Source organism: Candoia aspera, chromosome 1 (genome assembly GCF_035149785.1).
Source record: "Candoia aspera isolate rCanAsp1 chromosome 1, rCanAsp1.hap2, whole genome shotgun sequence".
NCBI lineage: Eukaryota > Metazoa > Chordata > Lepidosauria > Squamata > Boidae > Candoia > Candoia aspera.
In genome coordinates this window covers 237,153,789-237,178,620 of record NC_086153.1, presented here as the reverse complement: position 1 = coordinate 237,178,620, position 24,832 = coordinate 237,153,789, and the positions used below count along the sequence as shown (strand labels likewise).

Genomic DNA, 24,832 nt, shown 5'->3' with positions numbered 1-24,832 from the left:
AAAATTAAAATACTTCTGCTGAAAATAGAATGCCCATTACTGTTTCTGCGCAGAATACAAAATTTGTTATACATTAGTGAATTATGCCCTGTTTTTCCAGGGCATTTTCAATACACGTCAGTGGTATAGTTAATATTTATATCCCGTCTTTCCTCTGGGAACTCAGGGTGTTGTACAAAGGACTTTCTCCCTGAGTTTTTTCCCTACTAAATCATCCTTTGAAGTAAGTTGCAAGAGAGTTTCTGGCCAAAAGTCACCCAGTGAACGTAGTGGATGAATAGGACTCCACCACTGTATCCACTACGCCACACTAGCCCTTTTGCTTTCTCTTACTTACCATCTACTGTGATTTAATATGAAGTATATCATATGAGGGGACAAAAGATTTTGTCCAAAATCCTCCTCCCTCTTTCTCAGATAAAAAAACTTCATCGCGTCTTCAGATCCTGTGACGCAGCAGCCAGGAACTTGGAGAAATGCCCATTTGCTGCCGAGTGGCCCTTATAACAGCAATCTTCTGTCATGAAACAGTGACAAAGCTTCCCCCCCCCCCCCGATATAAGGGAAAAGAGACAAAATGTTCATGTTGCTTTACCTTAAGTTAGTTGTAAACGTTCTCTGTCCCTGCAAGGAAAACCAAGAATTATCGTGGAAGGGGCCTATTTTCAGTTTATCCCTGAACAGATAAATAAAACTGTCAGATTAATTTTGGCTACCACTAATATAAATCCCATCAGGAATTGCTGGGGTGTGATTTTTTTTTTTTTTTTTACATAAAAGGAAAATAGTAGTTGATGCCAAACCGTTATTTATTACTCCTTTACAAAATCTTTGTAGTGTTATGTTGCCATATGATATGCAGCCTCTTCTCTCTTCCACCTTTCCTTTTCTCAGCAATTGGTAAAAGTAGATTACACAGAGGGAGCTCTGTACTCAGCCCAATTGAAGAAACTGTAGGGTTAGCACTACTCTCCTGTAGATACGCCCACCCACAGTGTGGTCAGCACGCCCAGACCTGGTAACAATGATTCTCTGTTTGGCAAGGGATGTAAGATTCTGCACTGATGTTTTTGAGGCTTGGTGTAAATTGCTGCAATTCTCCATACATCACTTTTGGCAATTCCAGCCAATTTCTTCTCTCTTAACACCAGCTTATAACTATGTAAGCACATCAGAGGCTTTTCTCTGAGCCATACCTAACTTTATATATTAGATTTAAATAGATTTAAATAACGTCATAACTATAATTATATAACTGTATATATTATATAAAGCTAGAGTAGCCACATGAGATGATGCTGTACATGGGAAGCAGCATGTTGAAACCGGGCCTTACGTTCAGTTCGGTTTGCAAGATCTGCTGTAAGATTTCAGTAGGATAAACCACTCCAGCTTATATATTAGGAAACATAAAAAGAGTGGCTGTTTTAAGATTACCTTTTTTTGGTCAAAATGAGCTGAGGCCCCAGCCACAATAAGGCATGTAATATTGAAAGTACACTTCTTCATCCTTTCACTTGACAAATGGGAAGAATTTCATTTCATGTGCAGGTTCAAATGAATTGAGCTAATTCAGTTCTCTAGCTTAATATATGTTAGAATACAGTAGTCCTTTTTCTAAATACTATGATTCAGTTCTGCTTGGAATTCTATACAAAATGTGATTATTAAGAAAAAATGCTCATAAAGTATCATATGGGACATTGAGTATAATTTGCCTCAGAACCATCTCTACTGCAGAAGCTCCATAGCTTTAGTATGTATATTCTTCTCTTTCTGGATTAGATGAAACTAGTTGTACTTACTTTCTCACTGGTCCTTTAGTGGGGTGTCGCAATCTGTTTTAGTATCCATTTTACTCATGTGTGAGGGCTGTGGTGTAGAATATTTACAAAACTCTAGATGCTCATTTTGCCAAGCAACCATCAAGTCGCTATAGTAATTTAAAAAAATTATCATTACTTCCTTTCAAAAACCTTTTGAAAGAAAGATGTCTATACTGACAGAAGTTATATTATATTCTCAGGGGCTAACCGTGTCACATTACAAGATTCCAATATCCTCCAGCCAATGGGTTTGACAGTTCTGGGAAATCATCTCTATTGGATTGATCGGCAGCAGCAGATGATAGAAAGAGTTGAGAAAACCAATGGATACAAGAGGACCAGAATACAAGGTCGAATTGCTCACCTAACTGGTATACATGCCATTGAAGATATTGATATGGAGGAATTCTGTAAGTTTGTTACAATACTAAATTTTTAATTTTCTCCAATATTCTGTTACATAACCCTTTTTTATCCTCAAGTTCATGAGTCAGTTCCAATAGGAATTTAAAGCTCTGAAGGACAATTTTGGCTTGAGTCTTCTATTTAAAAAAACAAACAGTTTGGCATTAAATATTCAGAAGTGATTCTAAATCATAAGTAATTGAAGATAATGTGATATTTAATTATATATTTATATCTTCTTCTTTTTTTAAAAAAAAGAACTTTTTTTTAAAGGAGGAGGAGTATAGAATATTGTCCTGTACTGTTGGATTGAGAGAATGTGATTGGGTCCAAAGTTACCCAGTGAACTCTGGGATCAAGTGGGAATTTGAACTTTGAACAGCTTAATCCTAGCCCAGATCCTTATCACTATACTACATTGTTTACTTCATGAACTGGTGAAGACCTTACAATAAAACAAACCCAAATTAACACTGTAAATCTAACATATTGGAAATAGTGATGGCCCTTCGAAAAACAAATGGGTTTTATATGTCAAATGTTAAGTTTTCATAAGTAAGTTCAACTCCTTTGTTTTACAATTCTTGTTTGATAATGAACCCTGCCATGTAAAATAAAATAGTGTGTAGCAACTTCATGGACGAATAACAAAGCTGAATTTTTATTCCTGAATGTTTTTTTTTTTTTTAACCAGAATAGACTGATTTGGCCATTCCAAGACTGATTTTGGTTTTGGAAATGATTATTCCATAATAGGACGTGAGTCATGATGGTTCAAATATGATCCAACTCTAGAATAGATACAACCACCAATTCTCCTCCTCATTGAGTGCTATTTACTTACTTTTGCTATCTACCTATTTATTTATCTAATGAAATAGATTAAAATTTACATACAACAGAATTAGCAAAACTATATAGATTTGACACTCCTCATCAAAAAGACAGAAAAGGAACAAGGCTTGTATACATATCTCATAAATGGAGTAATTCCAAAAGATTTGATCAGATTGCTCAGAAATCTTCATCCTTGCATCTGAATTTGGGAAGTTGACAGATCATACATATTAGCAATACTTCGCAGCAGATCAGCTGTAAATTTGTCCTTCCAGTATTGTATAATGAGGAAGATCCCCACAATGAAGGCCCTCTGGAAGGCTGTTAAGGCTAAGCTGTTCCAGAAGCTTTGTTGGTTAATTGTTCTTGGCCTTTTTGGTATTTGTACTCAGAATTGTTGTTGTGATTGTGATAAATTTTACCATGGTTACTGTGGCTGCTTTCTTGTTTCACTGTGGACATTTTAGTTCTCACATTATTTTGGATCTTTTAATTATTATTACTATGGACGTTTTAACTATAGATTAGTCACTGCCATAAGCATTTTAAATGTTTGTATTTGTGGTTGTTTTATAGCAGATTTTTGTAAGCCACCATGAGCCTATATGAGTCAGCAACATAAATCCAATAAAAAATACATCTTTCAGTTGTACCCTGGCACAAAAAGTTTACATGTTTTGCTGCTTGGGATGTAGCCAGATAGCAGAGGTGCATTTTTAATTGATGGTGATTGAACTAAAATTGTATTAACGATCCTATAGATTTCAGTCCCCAAAGTAGCAATAGTGGGACAAGTCCAGACCATGTGAGATAATGTTACAATTTCTGATTTTTATCTCCAGTTTCAAGGTGATTGCATCCAATGCTTATTAAAAATTCTCTCAGGTCTCCAGTCTACAAGTAATAGAGTGTTCTATTATAGTAACTGCATCTTAAGAAGGAAATAAATTGGCTTAGGAGCCTTAGTTGCTTCCTCAAAAGCCTCTAATGTCTATAAAATGACAGAGACATCAATGGCAACCGGACTAAATAGTCCAAATATACATAGATACCCAACATGCTGTTCCCTTTCAGGATAGGCAACGTTATGCAAAGCCAGGAAAAGAGTGAGAAGTAGTGGGCAATAAAAATTAAAGGCAGGAGCTAAGAGAAAAGAAAAAGAATCTAACTAGATCTGGTTACATAGCAATTAGCATTTGAGTGCGGAAACTTAAATTATCTTTTTCAATAGATAATAGCCATTTACACTGTGAACATCTTGAAGGATGTTCCTGCCAGAGAAAGTTAATTAATATCTTATAAATTTATTTGAAAGTGTAAGGGATTAAAGCAGGCAGACCTCTTAAAATATAAATCAACCTTGAATGAAATTCATCTTAAATGTGATTATTTTACCCAATGTATTTTCTTTCTACTGAGATGTTGAGGGATGTTCAAGAACTTTTTAAATTAAGCTTCAACTAAAACTAAAAATACACCCTTTGATGTGGTTCTGAAGCTACAAGACAAGCCAACTTTAGCTAAGAGTTCTTTGGAGCAGCGTTCTCTAACATTGGAGATGGTCCAGATGTATCCAAAGTAGATTGCATTATCTCAGAATACATGTTTCATCCACAGCAGAAACACATTTTTTTAAAAAATGTGCCCTTTGCATGAATGAGGGTATCATTCAAAAAAGGAGTGGTTTTTGGAGTATGTTAGGGTTGGGGGATATTTTGTTGTTGTTTCTCTCTGGAAATCATCTTGTTTTCAAGGTTCAGAAAAAACTGCTCCCCACAGCCTCCCTGAGCACTTTCTATCACTGCTCTGTAAGCCCAAAATACTACAAAGCTCCACTAACAAGCCACCTTCAGCCCAGGGTGAGGAAGGTTTGGTTCTGGTTTGGTTGGAAAGACCTGTTCTCTTGTTTGTCTTTGGTAATCACATGTCATGATATGAAATCTCCCTACATCTGTGGGCTACTCTTTCTGAAAGAAATTGGCTGTTTGATGGTCAAACTGATTTCTTGTCCATCATTTCCTTGTATATTGCACACAATCATTATGTTACAATAGCAAAGTCCTAGATAATCAGAAAACACAATAAGAAAGTTAATCCTTTGCCAAGGAGTAAACTTTCTTTTAACAATCAAGCAGGTACCTTTTTACAGTAGGCTGCGCACATTTCCCTAGATGTAAGAAAAACGGCTGTTGAACACTGAAAAAAATCTTTGAAACAGTACAGGTTTTGGAAGAAGTACTAGGTATGTTTGCCACCTTGAGTTATTTATAAAATAATAAAGGCGGGATAAAAAAATGTTGACCTTTTCTTGTTTATTAGAAGTCAGTGATTGTTCTAATGCCATCATGAGCCTATATATTAAACACTGACTGTTTTCTAAGTTTTACACCTGAATGACCAAGTGGAAGGCAAAACAAAACAAAACACCAAACCTGTTTTAGTTATGTGTTTTTCCTCCTAAAATTTCCCATGCTTGCTGGGGGCCAAGAATGCACCTGTTTTTTGATCACTGGTAATATTGGGCCCAGTCCAAGAAGGGATACTAGTTCAGCTTGTATCCTGTATAGCTTGAATTTTATGCATACTTGTTTAGAAGAAAGTCACCTTCAGAGAACATAAAAAAGGAATTCACCTTTTCCATTGTTGGTTAAATTCATTCCTCACCAAATCAGATGGGCAGCCTATATATCAATTAACGTTTAGTACGTCCTAAAGGGACACTCTTTCATGCAGATTGGCAGCATTTAATTATTACCATTTGTAAAGCATATAGAATGTATTATGCGCAGACACAAAACAGTCAGTCCCTCCCTGTTCCCTGTGTCTAAATGCCACAATTCAAAAGGAAAAGGGGGTGGGTGAACAGAGGCAACAAATAGTTCTTAAAGTTATAGTTACTTACCAGCTTGAGTGGAAACAGATAGTTTAGAGAGGGGAGGGGGTAGAGCCAATTTAAATTCACTTAAAAATTTCTCAGCTAAGCTAATAGAGTGGGCTTCTTAGACCCACTTCTCCCTTTGCTTCAGTGAGATGGAGTCTGCTTTGCTACTAAAAATAGAACAACAAGGCTCATTTCATCAATATTCTAAATATGTTGATTGAGAACACCTCTAGTCTCTAAAGCAGTGTCTTGTTTTTCGCTTTACCATGTCTTATATCCCCCACCCATCCTCCTCTAAGAGTTTAACTGTGATAAAGCAATTTGGTGCAATAATGAAGTGTCTGTAAAGAAACTTTGAATTTCAAACTGCATACTTAACTAGTAATAGATTTAGGAATTTTCCCCCCAAGCTATAAACAACTGCTGTCCTCCTTTTTCTCTACAAAGCGACCCATCCGTGTTCCCGAGATAATGGTAAATGTTCACACCTCTGTATAGCAAAAGGAGATGGAACTCCAAGGTGTTCCTGCCCTGTTCATTTGGTACTTCTGCAGGACCTTCTGACATGCGGAGGTAAGTAATTTTAAACAGAAGCTTTCCTTTCAGTAAAGATTGGCAAGCTTTTAAGCTTCACAAGGCAGGTATATTTGGATTTCATGGATTATGCACTCAGTCCCTTGCCATTGACAGGCAGTATTTGCACCCAAATGAGATAATGAGAGCAACTTAAATTCAGTAGGTGAGTTTGACTGCCGTTTTTACATAAACATTCATTTTTCTATAACTGTGACAGTAAATTAACAAGACCTGTGTAATATCTGCATTGTAGTGGAGAGGGAGTGTTATAAAAATCATAGTCTGATATACACTAACTAAATTACATGTATGTGGTGCACCTTGTTTTCATAACTCTGCCAGTTGTTCCCACCAAAAACTATGTTGTGATTCTTTTTTCATTATGATGAGGAAATGCTCTAAGAAAATGTAGCCGTAGTGATGTCTGATTCAAAATAGTTTCATAGGCTCTGTACTTCAGTGAAATAGAACCGGAAGTCAATAGAAAAAGATAAAACCAAGGGGCATTTTTATTTTTTTCCTTAAAATATGTATAATCTAACACTACTCCATCCAGAACAGGCTGCATCCTGACCTCATATTAGCTTATCTGCAGAGCAGGAGAGCCTCCATTTTGTCTGGACCGAACCTCAGTTTCTTTCTCCATGTTCAGGACCTGCTCAGAATCCTTCCATCAGTTGCAAACAAGAGGTGGATTTTATTCACCTAGTGATCAAATCCAAACCATGAACTCTGGGTGATCTCATCAATGCATCGTGTAGATGTTTGGAAACTGAGTACAGTTTAGCACACTGAGAGATTCTGTAAGCACTACTGTCTTTGAACTTTTTCAAAATGTCACTAGTCAAACATTCCAGGAAATACTGTGATTGGAGTACTAAATACTATGGAGAGGCAGTCCTGTTTGCAAACGGCATGTAGGCTCAGTGTTTCTTTCACCCGTTCTCCTGCCTTTCTCACTTTTCTTTGGGCATTGAAATAAAATAATGTATACAAGGCAGTCCTTGTTATTGCTGGGTTTCATTCCAGCCTCAAAATTGTGGATAACAAAACCACAGAAAATAAGACCTTATGAAAAGTGTGCAAAGCCCCATCCATCATTTTAAACATGCATAATATGCACAAAAAGATCCACACAGAAGCAGTCTCATATTGGAGATATATGAAATCCTTTACCGCAGATAATGAGATCTGGTCTGTATTTCCTAACTCTGAATACAGGAACCACAGATAACTAAGGGAACCTGTATTTGTGAGTTGTATTCAATGATTTCTGTGTGAAATGTGGTCAGTATAAATTTCATATGCTGATATACTGTATGTCCCTGTCTTCCATGAGTGGAAACATTTTCCACTATCACAAAGTCACCTTTGGATACAGTATGCTTTGTTTATAACTAGTTCTGTCTTCTGAATGAACTTATGGACAACTTCTCAGGAGCAAGGAGACTGACTTAGGAACTGACAGCAGTCATATGATGATGGCCTTCATGGTTTATAGTTTCCGTACAAAACTAAATTCCATATAACATTAGGCCATGAACTCACTGCTTGGAGCTTTGCTTCTGAGTTCGTATTTAGTATTCAAAAAGTGGGTCTGCCCAAGTATTTTCCAAGAACCCTGAAAATTGTTACTTTTGGGTAGATTAACAAGAGGCAGTAGGAAATAGCATGATCATGCTGTTATAATTACATATAAATAACATTACATAGAATAGATGTCATGCAACTTAGCATGACAGGAACTATAGCACTGTTTTCTTGGCTAACAGTTTCCCCAGTTTCAGTGTATGTGTACAGTCTCTGAATTTGTTCATTTTATTCCAGCATATATCCTTCCTTTGCTTTTATAGAAGAAAACATTTTAAAAATATTTATAGCTATATTTTCTGTGAAAATAAACATCTCATCTTGTCAGGAAGGCATTTTTTTTCCAATTTTGCAGCTTAAAGCTTCTCTTCTCAAGTTTATTTTGAAAATACTTGTTTCTCTTAAATGACACATTTGCTGTACTATGAGCTCTCCAGGGAGCACAGTTCCTCTTATAAACAGTTTCTGTCTCGCAACCACAACATGCTGTGTGGTATTGGAGTTTCACATCCATTCTATGGAGAAAGAAGGTCAGTTTATTGGCTCACGTTTCTCAGTTTGTGAGAGATTCCTCATGACAAATGTACTCTTCCTATTGCTTTTTCTGAATCTCACATTTACAAACTATTCCTAATAAGTTTAAGGTAGTTTTACCTTTATCCTTGTCTTCTCTCCTAGCCATCATAGTTTAAATCCTCAGTATCTCAGATTTGTCAACCACCACAGGTGTAATTATATATTCCCTCTGTGGTCACGCTACTCAAGGCCAAAGGCCTAATACTTTATAGTGCACAAATTGTACCTATGAAGTGTAAAAAAGCCATGGGGGGAATTCATTGTGAGTTTTTAAGAATAATTATCCATGTCACTCACTGCATTGCAATTAATGGGGAGGGGGAGGGGAGAGATCCTTAAACCAGTTAATCCTTGTGTTCAAGTTTAATTCCTCATGGAAAAAACACACAGTCTAAAATTTTGCCTATTGTGGATTAGCTCAAGCCTTGAAAAGCATAGGGTCTGAGAGGGTCTTACGAGAAATCAAACATCATCCTGGATCTAGGCATATAGAAAGACAAGACCAGCAATTCTCACCATTGTGACATGGACCTTTGGAAAATACCTTTTTCAAGAGATGTAGAAGGGAAATAGAGTAACTTCTTTCAAGATTGAATTGGTCCCTGCATGGACAAAGTAGCTCAATCAGTATCACATGTTTCACTGAGCTGTCCATTGTAGCATTCAAGGCACTCTGACTTAATATCACCCTTCTTTGTAAATCCTTCTAGATGTTCTATGGAAGAGAATGTGTTTTTCTTACTAGCTGATAAATCCTTAGAAATTTCAAAATAGGTAGCAAAATTTTGTTCAGTAATGATCTAAGGAAACTGGGTGTAAATAAGGTCATGTTTTTCATATTAGAAGTCAATTAACTAGTAGGCATCTTTCCTTTAATGCTTCAGTTAATTGTATTTTGTTGTTTGATGTTTTATACAGAATTTTGTTCTATGAATGTAATAAAATTTGATTGACTGTTAGTATCAACTGACTTTTCTCAAATATTTTTTTTAATTAGCTATCACTTGCATTTTAACTTTGAATGGCAAGATTCTTCATGGAAGGCAAACTTCTCCTGTACAAGGACTTGAAGGAAAAGCTAGTTTATTTTTTAATTTTGTGGATACAGCTCTTCTTCTATCCTAGTTATAATTTTATTTATTGCAACTACCTAATTATAGTGTGTCATGCTAATTACTTTCTTGTAATTTAGATTTGGTGTTTGGTACATGTGGCACTTATCTTTTAGGCATTAAATTTGCCCCTTTTGGAACTAGTTTCCATGTTAATCACCTCAAGACTAAATCACAGGATGAAATTTGTCATCTCTTTGACATTAACATTTCCAAACATAGCCCCCAAATACTAGATTGCATTTACTTTCAATACATCTAAGGGATTCTGCACATTTCATGTCTCAAGTGTTTTCTTTGTTGTACATTATTTAAAATTTTGGAAGAGTTTCATGCAATCCTTTAAAAATTCCTTTCCCAGAGCCACCAACCTGTTCCCCAGATCAGTTCACATGTGCAACTGGTGAGATTGATTGCATTCCAAAGGCGTGGCATTGTGATGGTTTTTCAGAATGTGACGATCAGAGTGATGAGGAGAGCTGCCCCATCTGCTCAGCAACCCAGTTTCAGTGTGAGAAGGGGCAGTGCATCGACGCACATTTGAGATGTAATGGAGAAGTTGATTGCCAAGATAAATCTGATGAATCTGATTGCGAAAGTAAGGGCTGTACACTTTATTTATCTGCAGAATTTATGTTAGAAACGTACACACTGCTAGATTCAGCAATGAGGGAAAGCAAATGGAACTATAATTATAATACCCACCTATACCTCTCAGCCTGATCAAACAGGAGAGGCGATAGAAGGACTGACCAAGCGCATGGAGGCTTTCAGGGCCTATATGGGAAGGGACAGGCTCAAACTGAACAAAACAGATTGGCTTTGGATTTGAGGGCCAAATGATTCTAGGGAAATACGTTGTTCACTGTGAATGGAGTTGCAGTCCCCTATTCAGAGATGATTTGCAACTTGGGGTCTTCCTGGACTTACAGCTCCTGCTTAGTAAGCAAGTGGCAGCTGTGGCCAAGAGGGCTTTTCTTCAATTACATCTTGTGCACCAGCTGTGGCCTTTCCCGTGGGGCCCTGCTCGCAGTCACTTTACGTGGGCTGCCTTTGAAAAGCATTTGGAAGCTATAGCTGGTACAAAATGCAGGGGCCTAGGTAGTGATGGGTATATCCCAATATTCTTGGGTGGCCCCAGTGCTTCAGAACTTGCATTGGTTGTTGGTTGGCTTTTGGGTGCAATTCAAGGTTCTGGTTGTCATTTTTAAGGCCCTACATGATTCCAGACCAGGTTATCTGCAGGACTGTCTTCTCCCACATTCTTCTGCCTGTCCGTTAAGATCAAATAAGGGCTATTTCCTCCAGATCCTGTCCTATACAACAATGCCACTGGGTGGGACCTCAGAAGCCAGCGTTTTCCATCACCCATGTTCTGGCATGCTCTCCCGATGGAGATCTTCTCCTTCCCTCCTGACTTTCAGGAGAGCTATTAAGACCTGTTGTTTCCACCAAGTGCAGGAGGAGGATTTCAATTGTTTTGTACATTTTCTTGAATGTATAATTTTGATAATTGTATTTGGTCTGTTTTATGGTGGGTTTTTCTGTTGCTGTTGTTGAGGAGGTTTCTTGTACAGTGAAGTTACTAATTATTAGCCACCCAGAGCCTTCCAGAATCAGCGGCATACAAATAAAGTAAATGTAATTAATTAATCAGAACTAACTTCCTATAGCAATAATTTATTATTCAGTTATATTTTTATATTTTTGATACACCCATTCCAAAACTAGAATGAAACTTTCTACTCATGCACTCTCCCATGATGTCAGACGATCTTTGTCAGATTCTGTGTAGCCTTCTATTCTTCCCTCCCCCCAATATTTTTTTAATTGTGCCCTAAAGCCACAAATGGGTTGTTCACTGTTTTAAGGAATTAGAGCTATACACTCCATATTGACACTATGATAGTTAATCCTTCCACATCTTCTGTGCTTAGCAGAAGAGCTGTGGCTGGTTTGCATTTCATGTTTCTCTCTCTTTTCTGCCAGTGAAGCACAGATGCTTGATTTCTAAGAAGACAGAGTATAATGTTTATTTGTGCTACTTGGAGGCTTATAAAACAACTGCTGTGTTGAGGAAAGTGATGTGTTTATTGTTTAGTTTGGGGTTGGTCGATTTATCTTGAAAGTATTAAAACTTGTTTAGTGATTGTCTCCTTTCCCACCCCCCACAGCAGTTTGTCTCCAGAATCAGTTCCAGTGTGCCAATGGCCAGTGTATTCTCAAAAAGCAGCAGTGTGATTCCTTTCCAGACTGCATTGATGGTTCTGATGAACTTTCTTGTGGTAAGGGACTTCTTACTGGTAAGTTGGTTATGTAGGAGGCCTCCTATTGTTAATTGTGTTTACACAATTTGTGTTGGGCTGAATATTTCCAGAATTCCCAGCCAACATGGCCAACAGCTAGGAAATTCTGGAAGTTTTCAGCCCAATGCAACTGAAGGCCATCAGGTTGGTAAAAACAGGTTTGGATTCAGGGGTCACTGTTTATATTTTGAGTCTAGAAAAGCAAATACACTCCTTTACTACTGCTGTAGCTTAATACTTCTGTCCTTGAAATGTAATACTCTTCAATAGTACTTTGCAGTTTTCAGAAAGCTGTCATCTTCCTTTTATTTCTTCAGATGTAGCCAAGTCCACAACCTGTGAAAGAACAACTGTGTAAAATAAAGCTATTATCAAAAGGCCAAAGCAGATGCAATTCCGTTTTTTTCCCCCCTGGGCCTTTGGTGGCTATTCAGATTGGCTTTAATCCCTGTATCATTTATGTTAACCATAAATGCTTTGAGAGGCTTTCTGACTACAGATGGTTTGATAATGTATTCTCAGCCCTAGGATCTCTGTATGTGTTAGGGTTGAGGGAAAAACCTAGAGATAGCAGCCCTCTGATAACCTCCAAAGTGTTATAAAAGAAATTGAACTGGCTGTTCTCCACTAGAGCAATTGCCATTGATAACTATGTTGCAGTAGAAATCATCTTATACAGAAAAGAGCCCCAGAGGCCCTTAAAATGAAATGCTACAAATCACAAGTTAGTCCAGCCTTACCTAGTTTGGTGCCTTCCAGATGCATTAGGTTACAAGTCCCATCATCCCTAGCTATGGCCAAGAAAGAAGGCTGGAATAATTTTAAGCATGTGTTCCTTGGGCCAACTTAATATGGGAAAGCCACAAGTTACCATGAGTCAATCACTATCAAATCCGCCTAATCTGCCCAATGGTGTTTTTATGGGAATAAAATGAAGTAAACATTGAACAGCCTTTTGAACACTGAAAAGGACTACTGAAGTTATTGAGAGAACATGCATATTGGTTCTGTTCGAACATTCCTTTCAATCCATTAAAGTTTGGGTGCTCCTGAGTGATGTTAGATTGGTTCCAGGTTTGAGGAGACCCTTATCAGTGTGTTATAGGTGGAATCCTCTCAGGTCAAAGGTGACACCTGTGGACTCTGCCAGTTGACCAAGGTTGCCAGAGCAGATACTGTGAGAGTGGGAAGGTGTCACTCAAACCAGGAAAGGTGATACAGTTGAGTATTCCACATCTTTCTTCATTTGTACAGTATTTCAGCCATGTATATGCCTTGCTAGTAAGTTTACTGAACTATTCATTTACGGTGAATTGTATAAAGATGATAAAAGAGAGGGCAACATCCTAGACAGCTCCCACAAGGTGATAGGAGAAAAGTTCTTTTATGCAGAAGGAGAGAAGTAAACAGTTCTTGTTTCTACAAACCTTAATTCAGACATGTCTCTAATAGACTCCCATTCCCATTATTTGCTGATGCCCCTAACCAAATGCTTCCCTTTTGGCACTGCACACATTTTTAAAACTTCTTTTGATGTTAATAATTTAAGATTAGTTGCACTAGCCAGTGATACAGAAAATAAGCACCTGCAATGATTGTGGATTTTTTGCTTATGGGGGATGACCCAAAGTTTGCTTAGCTAGCATTGGAAGTACCAATCTGCACATGATTTGCAGTGATGGACTATTGATAGATACAAGCTTTGAGTGCAGACTGGGAACTTGGAATTGTCCCAACAGTATCACATGCTATAGAGGAGAACCTTATCAGCCAGAGTTTACATCAAAGATGACAACATAACTCCCCTACTGGTATCTCACATAAGTGAAAAAATACTTTGAATGTGAATCCCACTGGCCCTGTCTGGGTAATGTTAATAACTGGAAGGCTTGCCAAAAAGGATTTAGCATAGCCCTCTACTATTTTTATACCAACATATGGTAAGGCTGTTAAAGAGGAGGAGATAGTGTTCTAATTTCTTTTATCTTTTTTTTTTTCCAGAAAAAATTAAATCCTCTGATGAGTCTGGACCCCACAGTAATGCCATTGGGCCTGTCATCGGAATTATTCTTACTCTTTTTGTCATGGGAGGCATGTATTTTGTTTGCCAGCGTGTGGTTTGCCAACGTTATGCTGGGCCTAATGGACCTTTTCCACATGAATACGTCAGTGGGACCCCTCATGTCCCCTTAAATTTCATTGCTCCAGGGAGTTCTCAGCATGGGACCTTTACAGGTAAAAATGACAGTGCATCTAAGTATTACTATAAAGCCCTTCAGGTTTTGTTTTTTTGTTTGTTTACTTTGCCACATGCTAAATGGCGACTTAACTGTGGTTGTATGATGATCCTCATTGTATTGCTCCTGCTGTTGAATCTCCAGCCAAACTACTATTTTAGAATCTTCAAAAATAGAATGAAGGGCAATATTTTGAAGTGAATTCTTACTTCCTTTGGAATGCCAGAGCTCAGAATTTATATTAGAGTTTTGATTTACCATTCTCTTAGCCATATCCTCTGCAGGATCCTTTAGTAGTATGCTTTGATAGGATTGTTTGCAGATATGGTGCAAAACTGTACACCCTATAGGATATGTATTTTTTGTGCAGAGATCTTTTAAATTCTAATATTTAGGGAAAAGTTCAAGTTTCTGTAGCAAGACATTCTTCCATTTGGGAATTTAAGGAGAACTTTGCATTTTTTTTAGTCTTGTGATAAAACCAAGAAAGATTCTGCAATCCACATAGACGCACTTTACCACAGCAGTTGCCCTGGTAAATTTCAGTGAGTATATAACTGGAATCCAGGCCATTCTTATTTCTTCTATCCATATAGGCATCTCTTGTGGAAAATCTATGATTAGCTCCATGAGCCTAATGGGTGGAAGTAGTGGTGCCCCTCTTTATGACAGAAACCACGTCACTGGAGCTTCCTCTAGTAGTTCATCCAGTACAAAGGCCACGTTTTATCCACAAGTAAGTGCTGAAAATTGTACAAGTCGTGTTACAGCTATGATCCCAAATCCTATTAGCTCTGCTTGCACAACACACTTAACTGGACAATTGTTGGGGAGAGAGGGGTTGCTATCACGCAAACATGAAAATTGAATCAATTAATCTTCAGGAAGTTAGATTTGGGCTCCAAGACGCCCAGTTTGCTCCCAGTAAGCCATGGCATGCAAATAGCTGATGTGGGGGAGGAGTGTTCTTTATTCTTCACATGTCTTTTTTCTTAGCATGGAAACCCCGACTTTTAATTCATAGTTCTAGAAGCCCTCCATCTAGGTGCACTGCTAAGAAACAACGTACTGCTATGGAAAACCCAGTGAAGATTGTCCTTGGAAGTTGAAGCCACTTAACTGCAAGACCACTAAGGTCTTGTTTGATTCACTGTATAATGATGTAACTGTTAATCTTCAGAATAATCCCCGAGTGAGAAGTAAGCCTTCTAATGAGTAGACACAGTATTAGATTTTCAAGCACATCGTTATGGTGATTCTAGAGAACATTCCATTTAGGGTTTGTATTCTTGTGCTTTCATCCCTCCAGAGTGTAGTTATTCTGCCCTTTGTGGATTTTGATGATGTTGCTGATAGAAATGTTTGGTACTTTGCGTCCCACGAATTTATATCAGAATAAGAAAACAGAGACATTCAGTGAAAGATGAGGAATTAACAGGCTGTTAAGTGAATCCAGCTTCTCCAGTGGGTGTTTTTTGCCAGAAACCAGCAAAAAAGTCACAAAACACAATCACATGACTGCGGGACACTGCACCCAGTCATAAATGTAAGCCGGTTGCCAAGCGTCTGAAATGCAATCATCTGACAACAGCGGGTGGTGCAATGTTTTGCAATGCTCAGAAGTGCTTTACAGGCCATAAAGCACCCATTCTGAGGCCATTGTGACTTTGGACTGTCACTACACGAACAGTCGTAAGTCGAGGACTACCTGTACATGCCAGGCTTCCTCAACCACATGTCCTAGAAATACGCTGGGACTGCACATCCCAGAATTCTCATCCAATCGCACAGGCATCTGAAACTAATCACAAGGATGCCAAAAATACGAGATATATGTCATGATCTGATGAAGTTCCTCCATTTCTTGTCACATGGTGTAGATGTGTAGAGTTTCCACTGCAAAGTTCCGTGCTCATTTTGTCCCCCTCTTCCCCTGTGAATGCCCGTTTCCAATCTCGGTACATCTATATAACTCTAAACGGTGGCACGTATTAATAGAATGGTCCCGTTATTTTAGGAAAAAGTGGGATTTGAAACAGATTCTCATCATATGGCCTTCTAGATTATCACCCAAAGAAAGCACAGAAAGCCAGCTTCAGAGGTGGCCTTGTATGAACTTCTACTTCATTGTTGTCCTCAGGCATCTAAGTGATTTCAGTGATGGAAGTGGCTCCCATTGGGCAAAATTAAACTCTCATTTTACATTCACACAGATTTTGAATCCACCACCTTCTCCAGCTACAGATCGCTCCCTCTATAACACAGAAATGTTTTATTCTTCAAACATTCCATCAACAACAAGGTCTTACAGGTAATAGCCTTTTAAAATCTTTTGGCAATGTGATATTAAGAGTTTCTTTAACTCCTATAATTTTTAAATATCTGTTTCTTACTCTGTTTATATATCAGCTTTGGATATAAAAGTAAAAAATACTTCCTTTTTCTAATAAAACTGTTCCAGTTGTCAGCTTTGTACAGTCCAATTGGTGGAGTCTTAGAACTGGGAAATAAGGCTTAACATTGACAAGAGTTTTTAGACTGCTCAGAAAAACTCATTTTAGTATTATCACAACTGCATCCATAGAAATCAGCTATACTTTGGGTAGCAATATGAGTCCTTTCCTGTGTAATGCAAAAAGCAATGGGAAGACTGACCAGTATAACACTGGCAGCTTATGCCTACCATGTATGGAAAGAGAAATTTTTTTTTTCCAGATATCATTTCAAAGATACGTTTATGTTTGTATGTTGTATTTTGTAAGTCCAGTAATCGCCTAGGATGTGTGTAGTGTTCCCTGGAAAATACTTGATTCGTCATTTTGCTAAACCTTTACTGTTGGAATTAGATTAGGTCTAACATCCAACCTCAGTTCAGAAGGAGTCCAGCAGCACCTTTTTTGGGTTAACAGTTTTTATTCAAAGGCATAAGCTTTTGGGAGTTACACTTCACTTCATCAGATGCACTTCATAAGAAGCTGTAGCTCATGAAAACTTACGCCTTTAAATAAAACCTGTTATGCCTGAAAAGCTGCTACCAGATTCCCCCTGGTTTTTGCCTACCATAGACTAACACAGCTTTCCTCCTTCACTGTACACAGCCTTAAAGCACAGATATCTTACACTCCTTCAGCAGTTGAAGTTAAGATGATGGCTGAATGGAATAAATACTTCGAGGTCAAGAGAAAAGAAATCAAATAAGTCTTAAATATTATAAATTACTATACCTCTAATAAAATCAAGAGAGCCAGTTTGGTGTGGTGGTTAAGGCACCAGGATAGAAACTGGGAGACTGAGAGTTCTAGTCCCGCCTTAGGCACGAAGCCAGCTGGGTGACCTTGGGCCAGTCGTGCTCTCTCAGCCCTAGGCATAACCACTTCTGAACAACTAGAATGGCAAACCACTTCTGAAAAAAAACCTTGACAAAAAAACTGCAGGGACCTGTCCAGGCAGTCTCCAAGAATCAGACATGATTGAATGGATAAAATAAAATAAAATGGCTTCCATGATGGGAAAATGACAGGTGCAATTCTTGTCTTAATAGCTAAATATATGCTACTTGGAAATTTAAATGAAATAAAGATTCACATGCTTGGAGGAAAGAGTCTGAATATCCCCAAAGGATATTCAGAGCTAGATAGTGCTGTGATATTTGTGTAGTCTTCCCAGTCTGATGCCCTCCAAAAAAGTTGGATTACAACCTTCAGAATTTCCAACAAGCCCATTCATTAGCCGGGCTATATTTGGGGAGTTTTAATTCAACATATCTGGAGAGGACTCTATTGGTGAAGGGCTGCTGTATGAATCTGCAGAAGTACCAAAGAATATGCAAAAATAGTATGATTTAGATCCATCTCATGAGCCTTCTTATTGGCATAGCAGCTAATCCTGAGCAATCTGGACACAAGGACAAAAAATCCACCAAGAATGATCCAGCAAGAATGCTGCAAATCCCATTTTCTGGAATAAGTAATGCTGCATAAGAGACCTTATGTGACAATGGCATTTGAGAACCAGGATCAGCAAAAACCCTACATATGATACTCTTTTAGCTATTTGTACAGTGGTGGTTGAACATTAGCTATGACTGTAGGAAATTGCAGTGGAGCACTGTAGATTCCTCACCATTATGGGGAAGGCAAAGACTCATAGACAGACCCTACTTGTTTTTAACCATGGACATAGGCTTTAGAAACAAGTTGTAACACTTCTACACCTACAATTAGGATGCTTATATACTTGTGGGAGATACAGGCCCTGCTGCCAGAGGTGGTTTTGAAAATAAATATAACACAGAGAAAGTGTCCCCAGAAAGAACAGTAACAGCAGCAGCCAAAAATAATGGAATCTTAGGACACAAGTATGATTTTCCCTGACACTGAAAGAAATATGACTCATGGTGGCAGATGTGTCTCCAGTGAAAAGAATTCCATGGTTTGAGCACGACTGCCAGAAAATTTTCTTGTCCCACTGAGATGGTAAAAACATCTGGAGAAAAAAAAAACCCAATATAATGTTGAAATGGATTCCTTGCCACTGTAACTCCCTTGTAATCACTGCAATCGAGTGTCCTCTTGCTGCAGATAAAAAGAAATGGAAAGTCTCCAACTTCTGTCCTTTCCAGCCAGCAGAATATTTCTACAATGCCACTGATATATATTTTGTATTTTAGGCCTTATCTTATCAGAGGGATTGCTCCACCAACTACCCCCTGCAGCACAGATGTATGCGACAGCGACTACACTACAAGCCGGTGGAAAGCCAACAAATACTACATCGACTTAAATTCCGACTCAGATCCTTATCCTCCTCCTCCTACCCCTCGCAGCCAGTACATGTCAGCAGAGGAGAGCTGCCCACCATCTCCAGCTACCGAGCGAAGCTACTTCCACCTCTATCCCCCCCCTCCATCTCCTTGTACAGACTCTTCGTGATTTTAACAGAAGGGACTTGTCTTTTTCTGTAAATATGTTTTTAAATATGAACAAAGATTTTAAATATATATTTTATGATCTAAAATGGGGTGGGAACTTATAAAAATGTGAATAAAAATGGGTGGGCTTGGGCTGTGAAAATTGTACAGCAAAGTGATATTTATGTTGATTTTTTAATTTAATATCCATAATTTTGTGCCATATTTTGCCTTTGCATTGAAGTCACAACATTTAAATTGACCTCCAAAGGAGGTGGAAAGCAGGAAATATATGCTTGGAGCATTTTGAAATCATCATTTGGTTCAATAAAGGGGAATGTGCCACGTTCTTTTAAGTAATATAAAAGGCAAGAAGAAATATGTGTGAATAAATGGAGATGTTATTTGACATACATACAAAGGAAATTCATGTGTGTGTGTGTGTGTATTAATACTTGATCGTAGGTAATTAACCACAACAATGGGCTTCCTCTTGGAATGCTTTCTTTTGTTTTGTTCCATCATTCACTTTCCAAAAGAATCAGTGCATGAAAAAAATGGATTTCTGGATTTGTGTTAGATTTATTACAGTATTCATCATGAACTACTCCTCATATTAAAATAAGCATTCATTGGACACCTTTGTACACATCATACTCGTATCAAGAGTCTGTCAACTTCAATGCACTACTTCGTGTTTTATCTTTCTCTAGAGGTCCCCAATACAGCTCAGCAGATTTGGGGGTGGGGGAGGAGAGGGGTCAGTGGCCATGGTAGAAATAGAAATGGAAAGTTTAAAAAACTATAAATCAATTTTCTGGAAGTTTAGAGTAGTCTAGAAACATATAATCCCCTAGAACTCTCTTTTTCTCTCAAACCCAGTGAAAATTCCTAGTTTGTTTTTTGTTTGTTTACAAAAATTAAGACACATTTCACCAATTAAAAATAGTTTAAGTTAAAAAGAGTTAACTGAATAGCAAAATTATGTATAATCCCCAAACTGATGCATTTGGATATTTCTTGAATAGGCAAGAAGGCCCTGCCTTCCTCCTCCTCGGTTGTACAGAAGAAAACAAACCTTTTTCATTTTAAAACACAATGTACACTGCCACCATCTTTTCCACTTGATAAGATTCCAAACTTTACCTTCTCAAACCTTGTATATAGCATGTTAGAGAGAGCACAGGAGAGACAGAAGTCACTAAAAGATCATTTTATTTGGAACAAAACCCAGAAAGGTGCTTTTCCATCATGGGTTAAGAAGAAAATGGGCAATGCATCTTACATTACCAACCACGCCTGCACTTCCCCTGTTTGGTTTGATTGCCTCACAGAACATTTGAAAGCTTGTAGTAGTATGAGACTGATGTGGACAAATAATGAAATATGATTGGAAAAGGGGGGAAAAGCCAAAATGACACTCTGTTTTCACAGCTGCATAACAGCAGGTGCAGCAGGCTTTTGACAGTCATAGTATCATTGACGATGAAAATGGTTCCTTTTTAAATTTATAGCTGGGTTTCTAGCAAGTATTTCTGGCAAAGTGTGAGGTGGAACTCCTCCAATCCCTGGCCACTAGTTCCAAGCTTATTGAGAGGGTAGAGATTGATTTCTGTTGTTTCTGAATACGTCCCTAACATCCGTCTATCGCTAATTGTTTGGATGTTGTCATTTAATTCTGAGGAGCTGCAACTAGGATCTAATTGAGTAGATCAAGAGTATAGTGTATAGGAGAATCACTTCTGATCTCTCAAGAAACTTGTATTTTACAGTCATTCCATTTTACTTCTCTTTCCAAGTTCAATATTGGAGAGAAAAAATTAGAATTATTTGTATTAAAAAATATCCTACTCCTGAAAACTTTGGGAGGTCAAAGATGTCTGGGTGTAGAGCCTATGTGTCTAACACAGAAATAGTCCATAATCATCTAAATTGCTCAAGTAAAAAATCATAATGTACTAACTTTAAATGATAATAACATACTAATTTTTTAAAAAAATCCTTAGTAACTCAAGTTGGGTGGGAAGGGAATAAAGCCAGCTTCTTCCAATTCTAGGATTCCATTTCCAGCTGAATTATAAATAAAGCTTGTATATATGTGTGTGTGTGTATACACACACATATATAGTTGTCAAGAGATTTGCATCCACTTACTTGATTCTCTTGTAATTGCATTTAACCTTTTGTGTGGCATTTATAAAGAAGATGCCTTTTAATTCTTAACATTATAGGCTTTGATTTACCATTGCCAGGTTTCTATTGTCTAAAAAGTGGCACTGCACGTTAAAGGTTTGAATGAACAGTTTATCTTTTAAAAGTAAAATGGTGATGTTAACCTGCTTGCTGAAAAAATGTACTGTATTTGATGGTGAGTTGGATACTTTAAGCAGTGAAAAAATAACTAGTGCTACTGATGTGAACAGAGTTCACATAGTACTATAGTACTTATGGCTATAATACTTAAATCCTTATTTTGCTTGCTGTTGTATATCTGTGTTAATCAAGAAAATTATATGTTCTGCTTTCTTGATTAACATGTTAAATGAGAAACATCCCACCAAGTTCAAATAAATTATCAAATCTTTGCAGGACTGGAGTTGTTGAATTTCAGGTAAATGGAGCAATCTATAGAATTGAGTGAAATCCTCCTGCTGATGGAACTGATTCAATCAGAATAACTACTGCATGTTCTAAAAATTGAAATCCTCCAAATCATATATGGGCAGACAGGACTATATGGGGGAGCAGAGTAGGAGAAAGTTCTATTGATCAGTAGATTTAAACTCATACGGCATTAGTTCCAAACTTTTTACGCTGGATTCCACCCAAGATTTAAAAGAAAAAGTAACAGAAATATCTTACAGAGAAATAATTGTCACATTTTCATTACTTTAGGTCATTTCCCTCCCAGAATTTTAGGTAAGATATCTGATATCAGTAGTACTCTGGGCTATGGTAGAATCCATTTTTTTTTTTGACATAGGTCTCAATGAATCCCATAAAAGAAAAAAGATACAGTTTACCAAATCATGAATCAGTTAATATAGATTATTCTATAATTTTTAAAAACTATTTTGTAATGATATTCAAAATATTGACTAGTTTTGGCTTTGAAGAGCCCTTCCAATCTGGGGTCAGTGGTCATGTTGCACAAGAATTATGGAACATATCAAGCTGGGGGTGGCTAGCAAACAAATGCTTTGGATGTCAATTTTTTAAAGATGCTAAGCTATAGTTTGCTTAGCTGTGATTGAATAAACCAAAGTTGCTAGGTTCATATTACATGTAGCCCAGAACGAAATCATATTATGGCTCTGCCCCATGAGTGTGAACACAACCTTTATGTTATAATACATGCAAATATATGTAAATGTAACTCATTGGTTTTATTAAAATGCAAGGAGCAAGTAACTATTTTTCAGGTCCAGCCATAATGCAGTGTCAAAGCTTAACTTTCTTATATTACCTTGCCATTGGTTAGTGGCTGTGTGTGGCATGCCATAAGCCTAGGGAATTTGTTTTGAATGTTTTATCTCTTCAGAAGTGATTATTAGTGTTGGTGAAATCTTAAGTAGCCTATCTCTTCCTGCCAGACTGGGCTTCTGTATAGAAAGTTGTCAGATCAGATACCTGATCTCTGTAGCTGATGTTTGTTTGGGTCTACTTAGATCCATTTTCATGAACATTAATTTTTAGAATCCATAATTCACTGAAAGTTGTTGATCTAGGCCTGAGAGCGAACTTGCGCTTAGCAACTAACATGTTAGACAACTAAGCCTTTTTGAAAGGAAATGTTGGTCCTAACATACCAAAATTCTTCATCTGAAAAGTATTTAAAAATAAAGCACCTTTAGATATGGACCTAAGTTCCCTGGAAGTTTCCTTTGCTAACTTTGGGTGGGTGGGTGGGGACGTGTATTGGATGGAAAAAAGAGTGTGATGTCAAATTTCATTTGTAAAATAATATTTGTTGAAAATACTTTGTAAATAATGTAATTGAACTATTTGCAATTAGGGGAAAAACAGTTGATTTTATTAAATAATAAAAACTATTGGGCCTGGAACAGAATGGCGCAAAATTAGGCTTGCCAAGTTACAAGCTTTAATTCCTCCTTTAGTTTTGAGTGTATTGCTCAGCTAGAAGAAAAGTCAGCTAACAGCTTCTCCAAGTTCTTTTTTCCTCAGGGCCTATAACGTGTCTCCTTTTTGTGTTGTGGAATACACACTTCACTGATCACATTAAGTTGTAGATTGTTCAATAAGCTACAGTTGGCTGGGTTTACACAGCACTAAGCTATAAACAATTACTTAGCAAACCATAGTGGTTTAGTTCACACATCTCAGTAAACCAAACCCAACCACCTTATGGTCTACCGCAATATGTGAACTTTCCCATAGGATCTTGGTCATTGGGCTAAGAATGAGGAAAGTAGAATAAGAAAGTTTGGAACAGTGGGGAAATGGGACAGGAGAAGCAGCTGGCTTGTACCTGTTTGGCGAGAACATTAGAAGATCATTGGATTACAACCTGGCAACTTACATTTTTAAGTGGGTAGTGCTTTACTGTTATATGTGCTACTCGGAGGGCATTCTAATAAATGAAACCCAGGCTGCTTTCTGTTTGTTGTATCTAAATATTTTGCAGTTGCTGCTAATGTAATGTAAATGTACATGAAAATATACAAATGTTGCCAAGAAATGTTATATAGACTCATGCTGATCTGTTTTATATTTATATTGTAAAGTGTATTCTGCAAACCTCCTAAATATTTTAGCTTTATATTCATATACTTTTTTGTAGACACAGCTTGTCATACAGAGAAAAAGTGCCTTTGGTCTTTTTAAACAGTCTAGCATATTGACTTGGGCAGATGATAACAAAACCTTAAAAAGGAAGCCACCTTTACTCATTTGCTCCATTTGTTAGTTTTTCATCAAGCATGGTGTTGCAAAAATGTATTGTGTTCAACTCATTCCAAGCTAAGGCATTCACAGGATGGTGGGACTAAGCTTGATTGTACATGTTAATGCAACATCACTCATTACATGATTTTACAGAGAGAGGTGCTTGGGTTTTTTTTTGTTTTTTTAAAATATTTCAGAGAAATCTGGGAGAAATTTTACTCAGAAATTACAAAATTGGGAGCTTTAAGACACCCAATGTGCTCCTTTTCATTTCACTGTTTATATTTCATGGATGCTAAATATGCTATTGGTATAAATTTTTGTAAAATTATGTAACAAACTCTCCGTTATTAAATTAGATTATTGTACTGTCCTAAGGACTGGAGTTCCATTTAATTTTTAGTATGTTAACATTAAAATTTATATCACTAACACAAGCCTTACCAAATCACTATTTAGAATATAAATTGGGCAGCTGAAAATAGCCTTTTTTCATATTACCCAATATACACCAGGGTATGGAAAAACCCTTTTGCCAACAATAAAGCAGAGCCCAATACTTGCTCATCTTTTTAATTTTAGTGAAAAATAAGCATTGGCTTAATACCATTGGAATCAAAAGATACATACCTTTGGCTGGGTCATATACTTTAAAAAGAAGCTGATTTTTGA

The 24,832-nt window shown here is 37.4% G+C and overlaps 1 protein-coding gene and 1 long non-coding RNA gene across 4 annotated transcripts in view; both read left to right on the top strand.

Moving 5' to 3' along the window:
* Positions 1 to 24,533, top strand: part of LOC134487462 (uncharacterized) — a 312,713-nt gene extending 288,180 nt beyond the window's left edge. Inside the window, exon 2 of the long non-coding RNA XR_010066855.1 lies at positions 22,684 to 24,533. This is a non-coding gene — a long non-coding RNA (uncharacterized LOC134487462). The remainder of the gene's footprint in view (positions 1 to 22,683) is intronic.
* Positions 1 to 24,533, top strand: part of LRP5 (LDL receptor related protein 5) — a 157,797-nt gene extending 133,264 nt beyond the window's left edge. The window contains exons 16-23 of one of the 3 annotated variants that reach the window (XM_063289268.1): positions 2,027 to 2,236; positions 6,397 to 6,522; positions 10,165 to 10,401; positions 11,978 to 12,088; positions 14,111 to 14,344; positions 14,943 to 15,082; positions 16,560 to 16,657; positions 19,016 to 24,533. In XM_063289268.1, coding sequence (XP_063145338.1) covers positions 2,027 to 2,236; positions 6,397 to 6,522; positions 10,165 to 10,401; positions 11,978 to 12,088; positions 14,111 to 14,344; positions 14,943 to 15,082; positions 16,560 to 16,657; positions 19,016 to 19,277 — 1,418 coding nt within the window. In that variant the 3' untranslated portion in view covers positions 19,278 to 24,533. The other 2 variants (XM_063289265.1, XM_063289269.1) reach the window with 2 other exon arrangements.
* Positions 24,534 to 24,832: the final 299 nt, after the last annotated feature.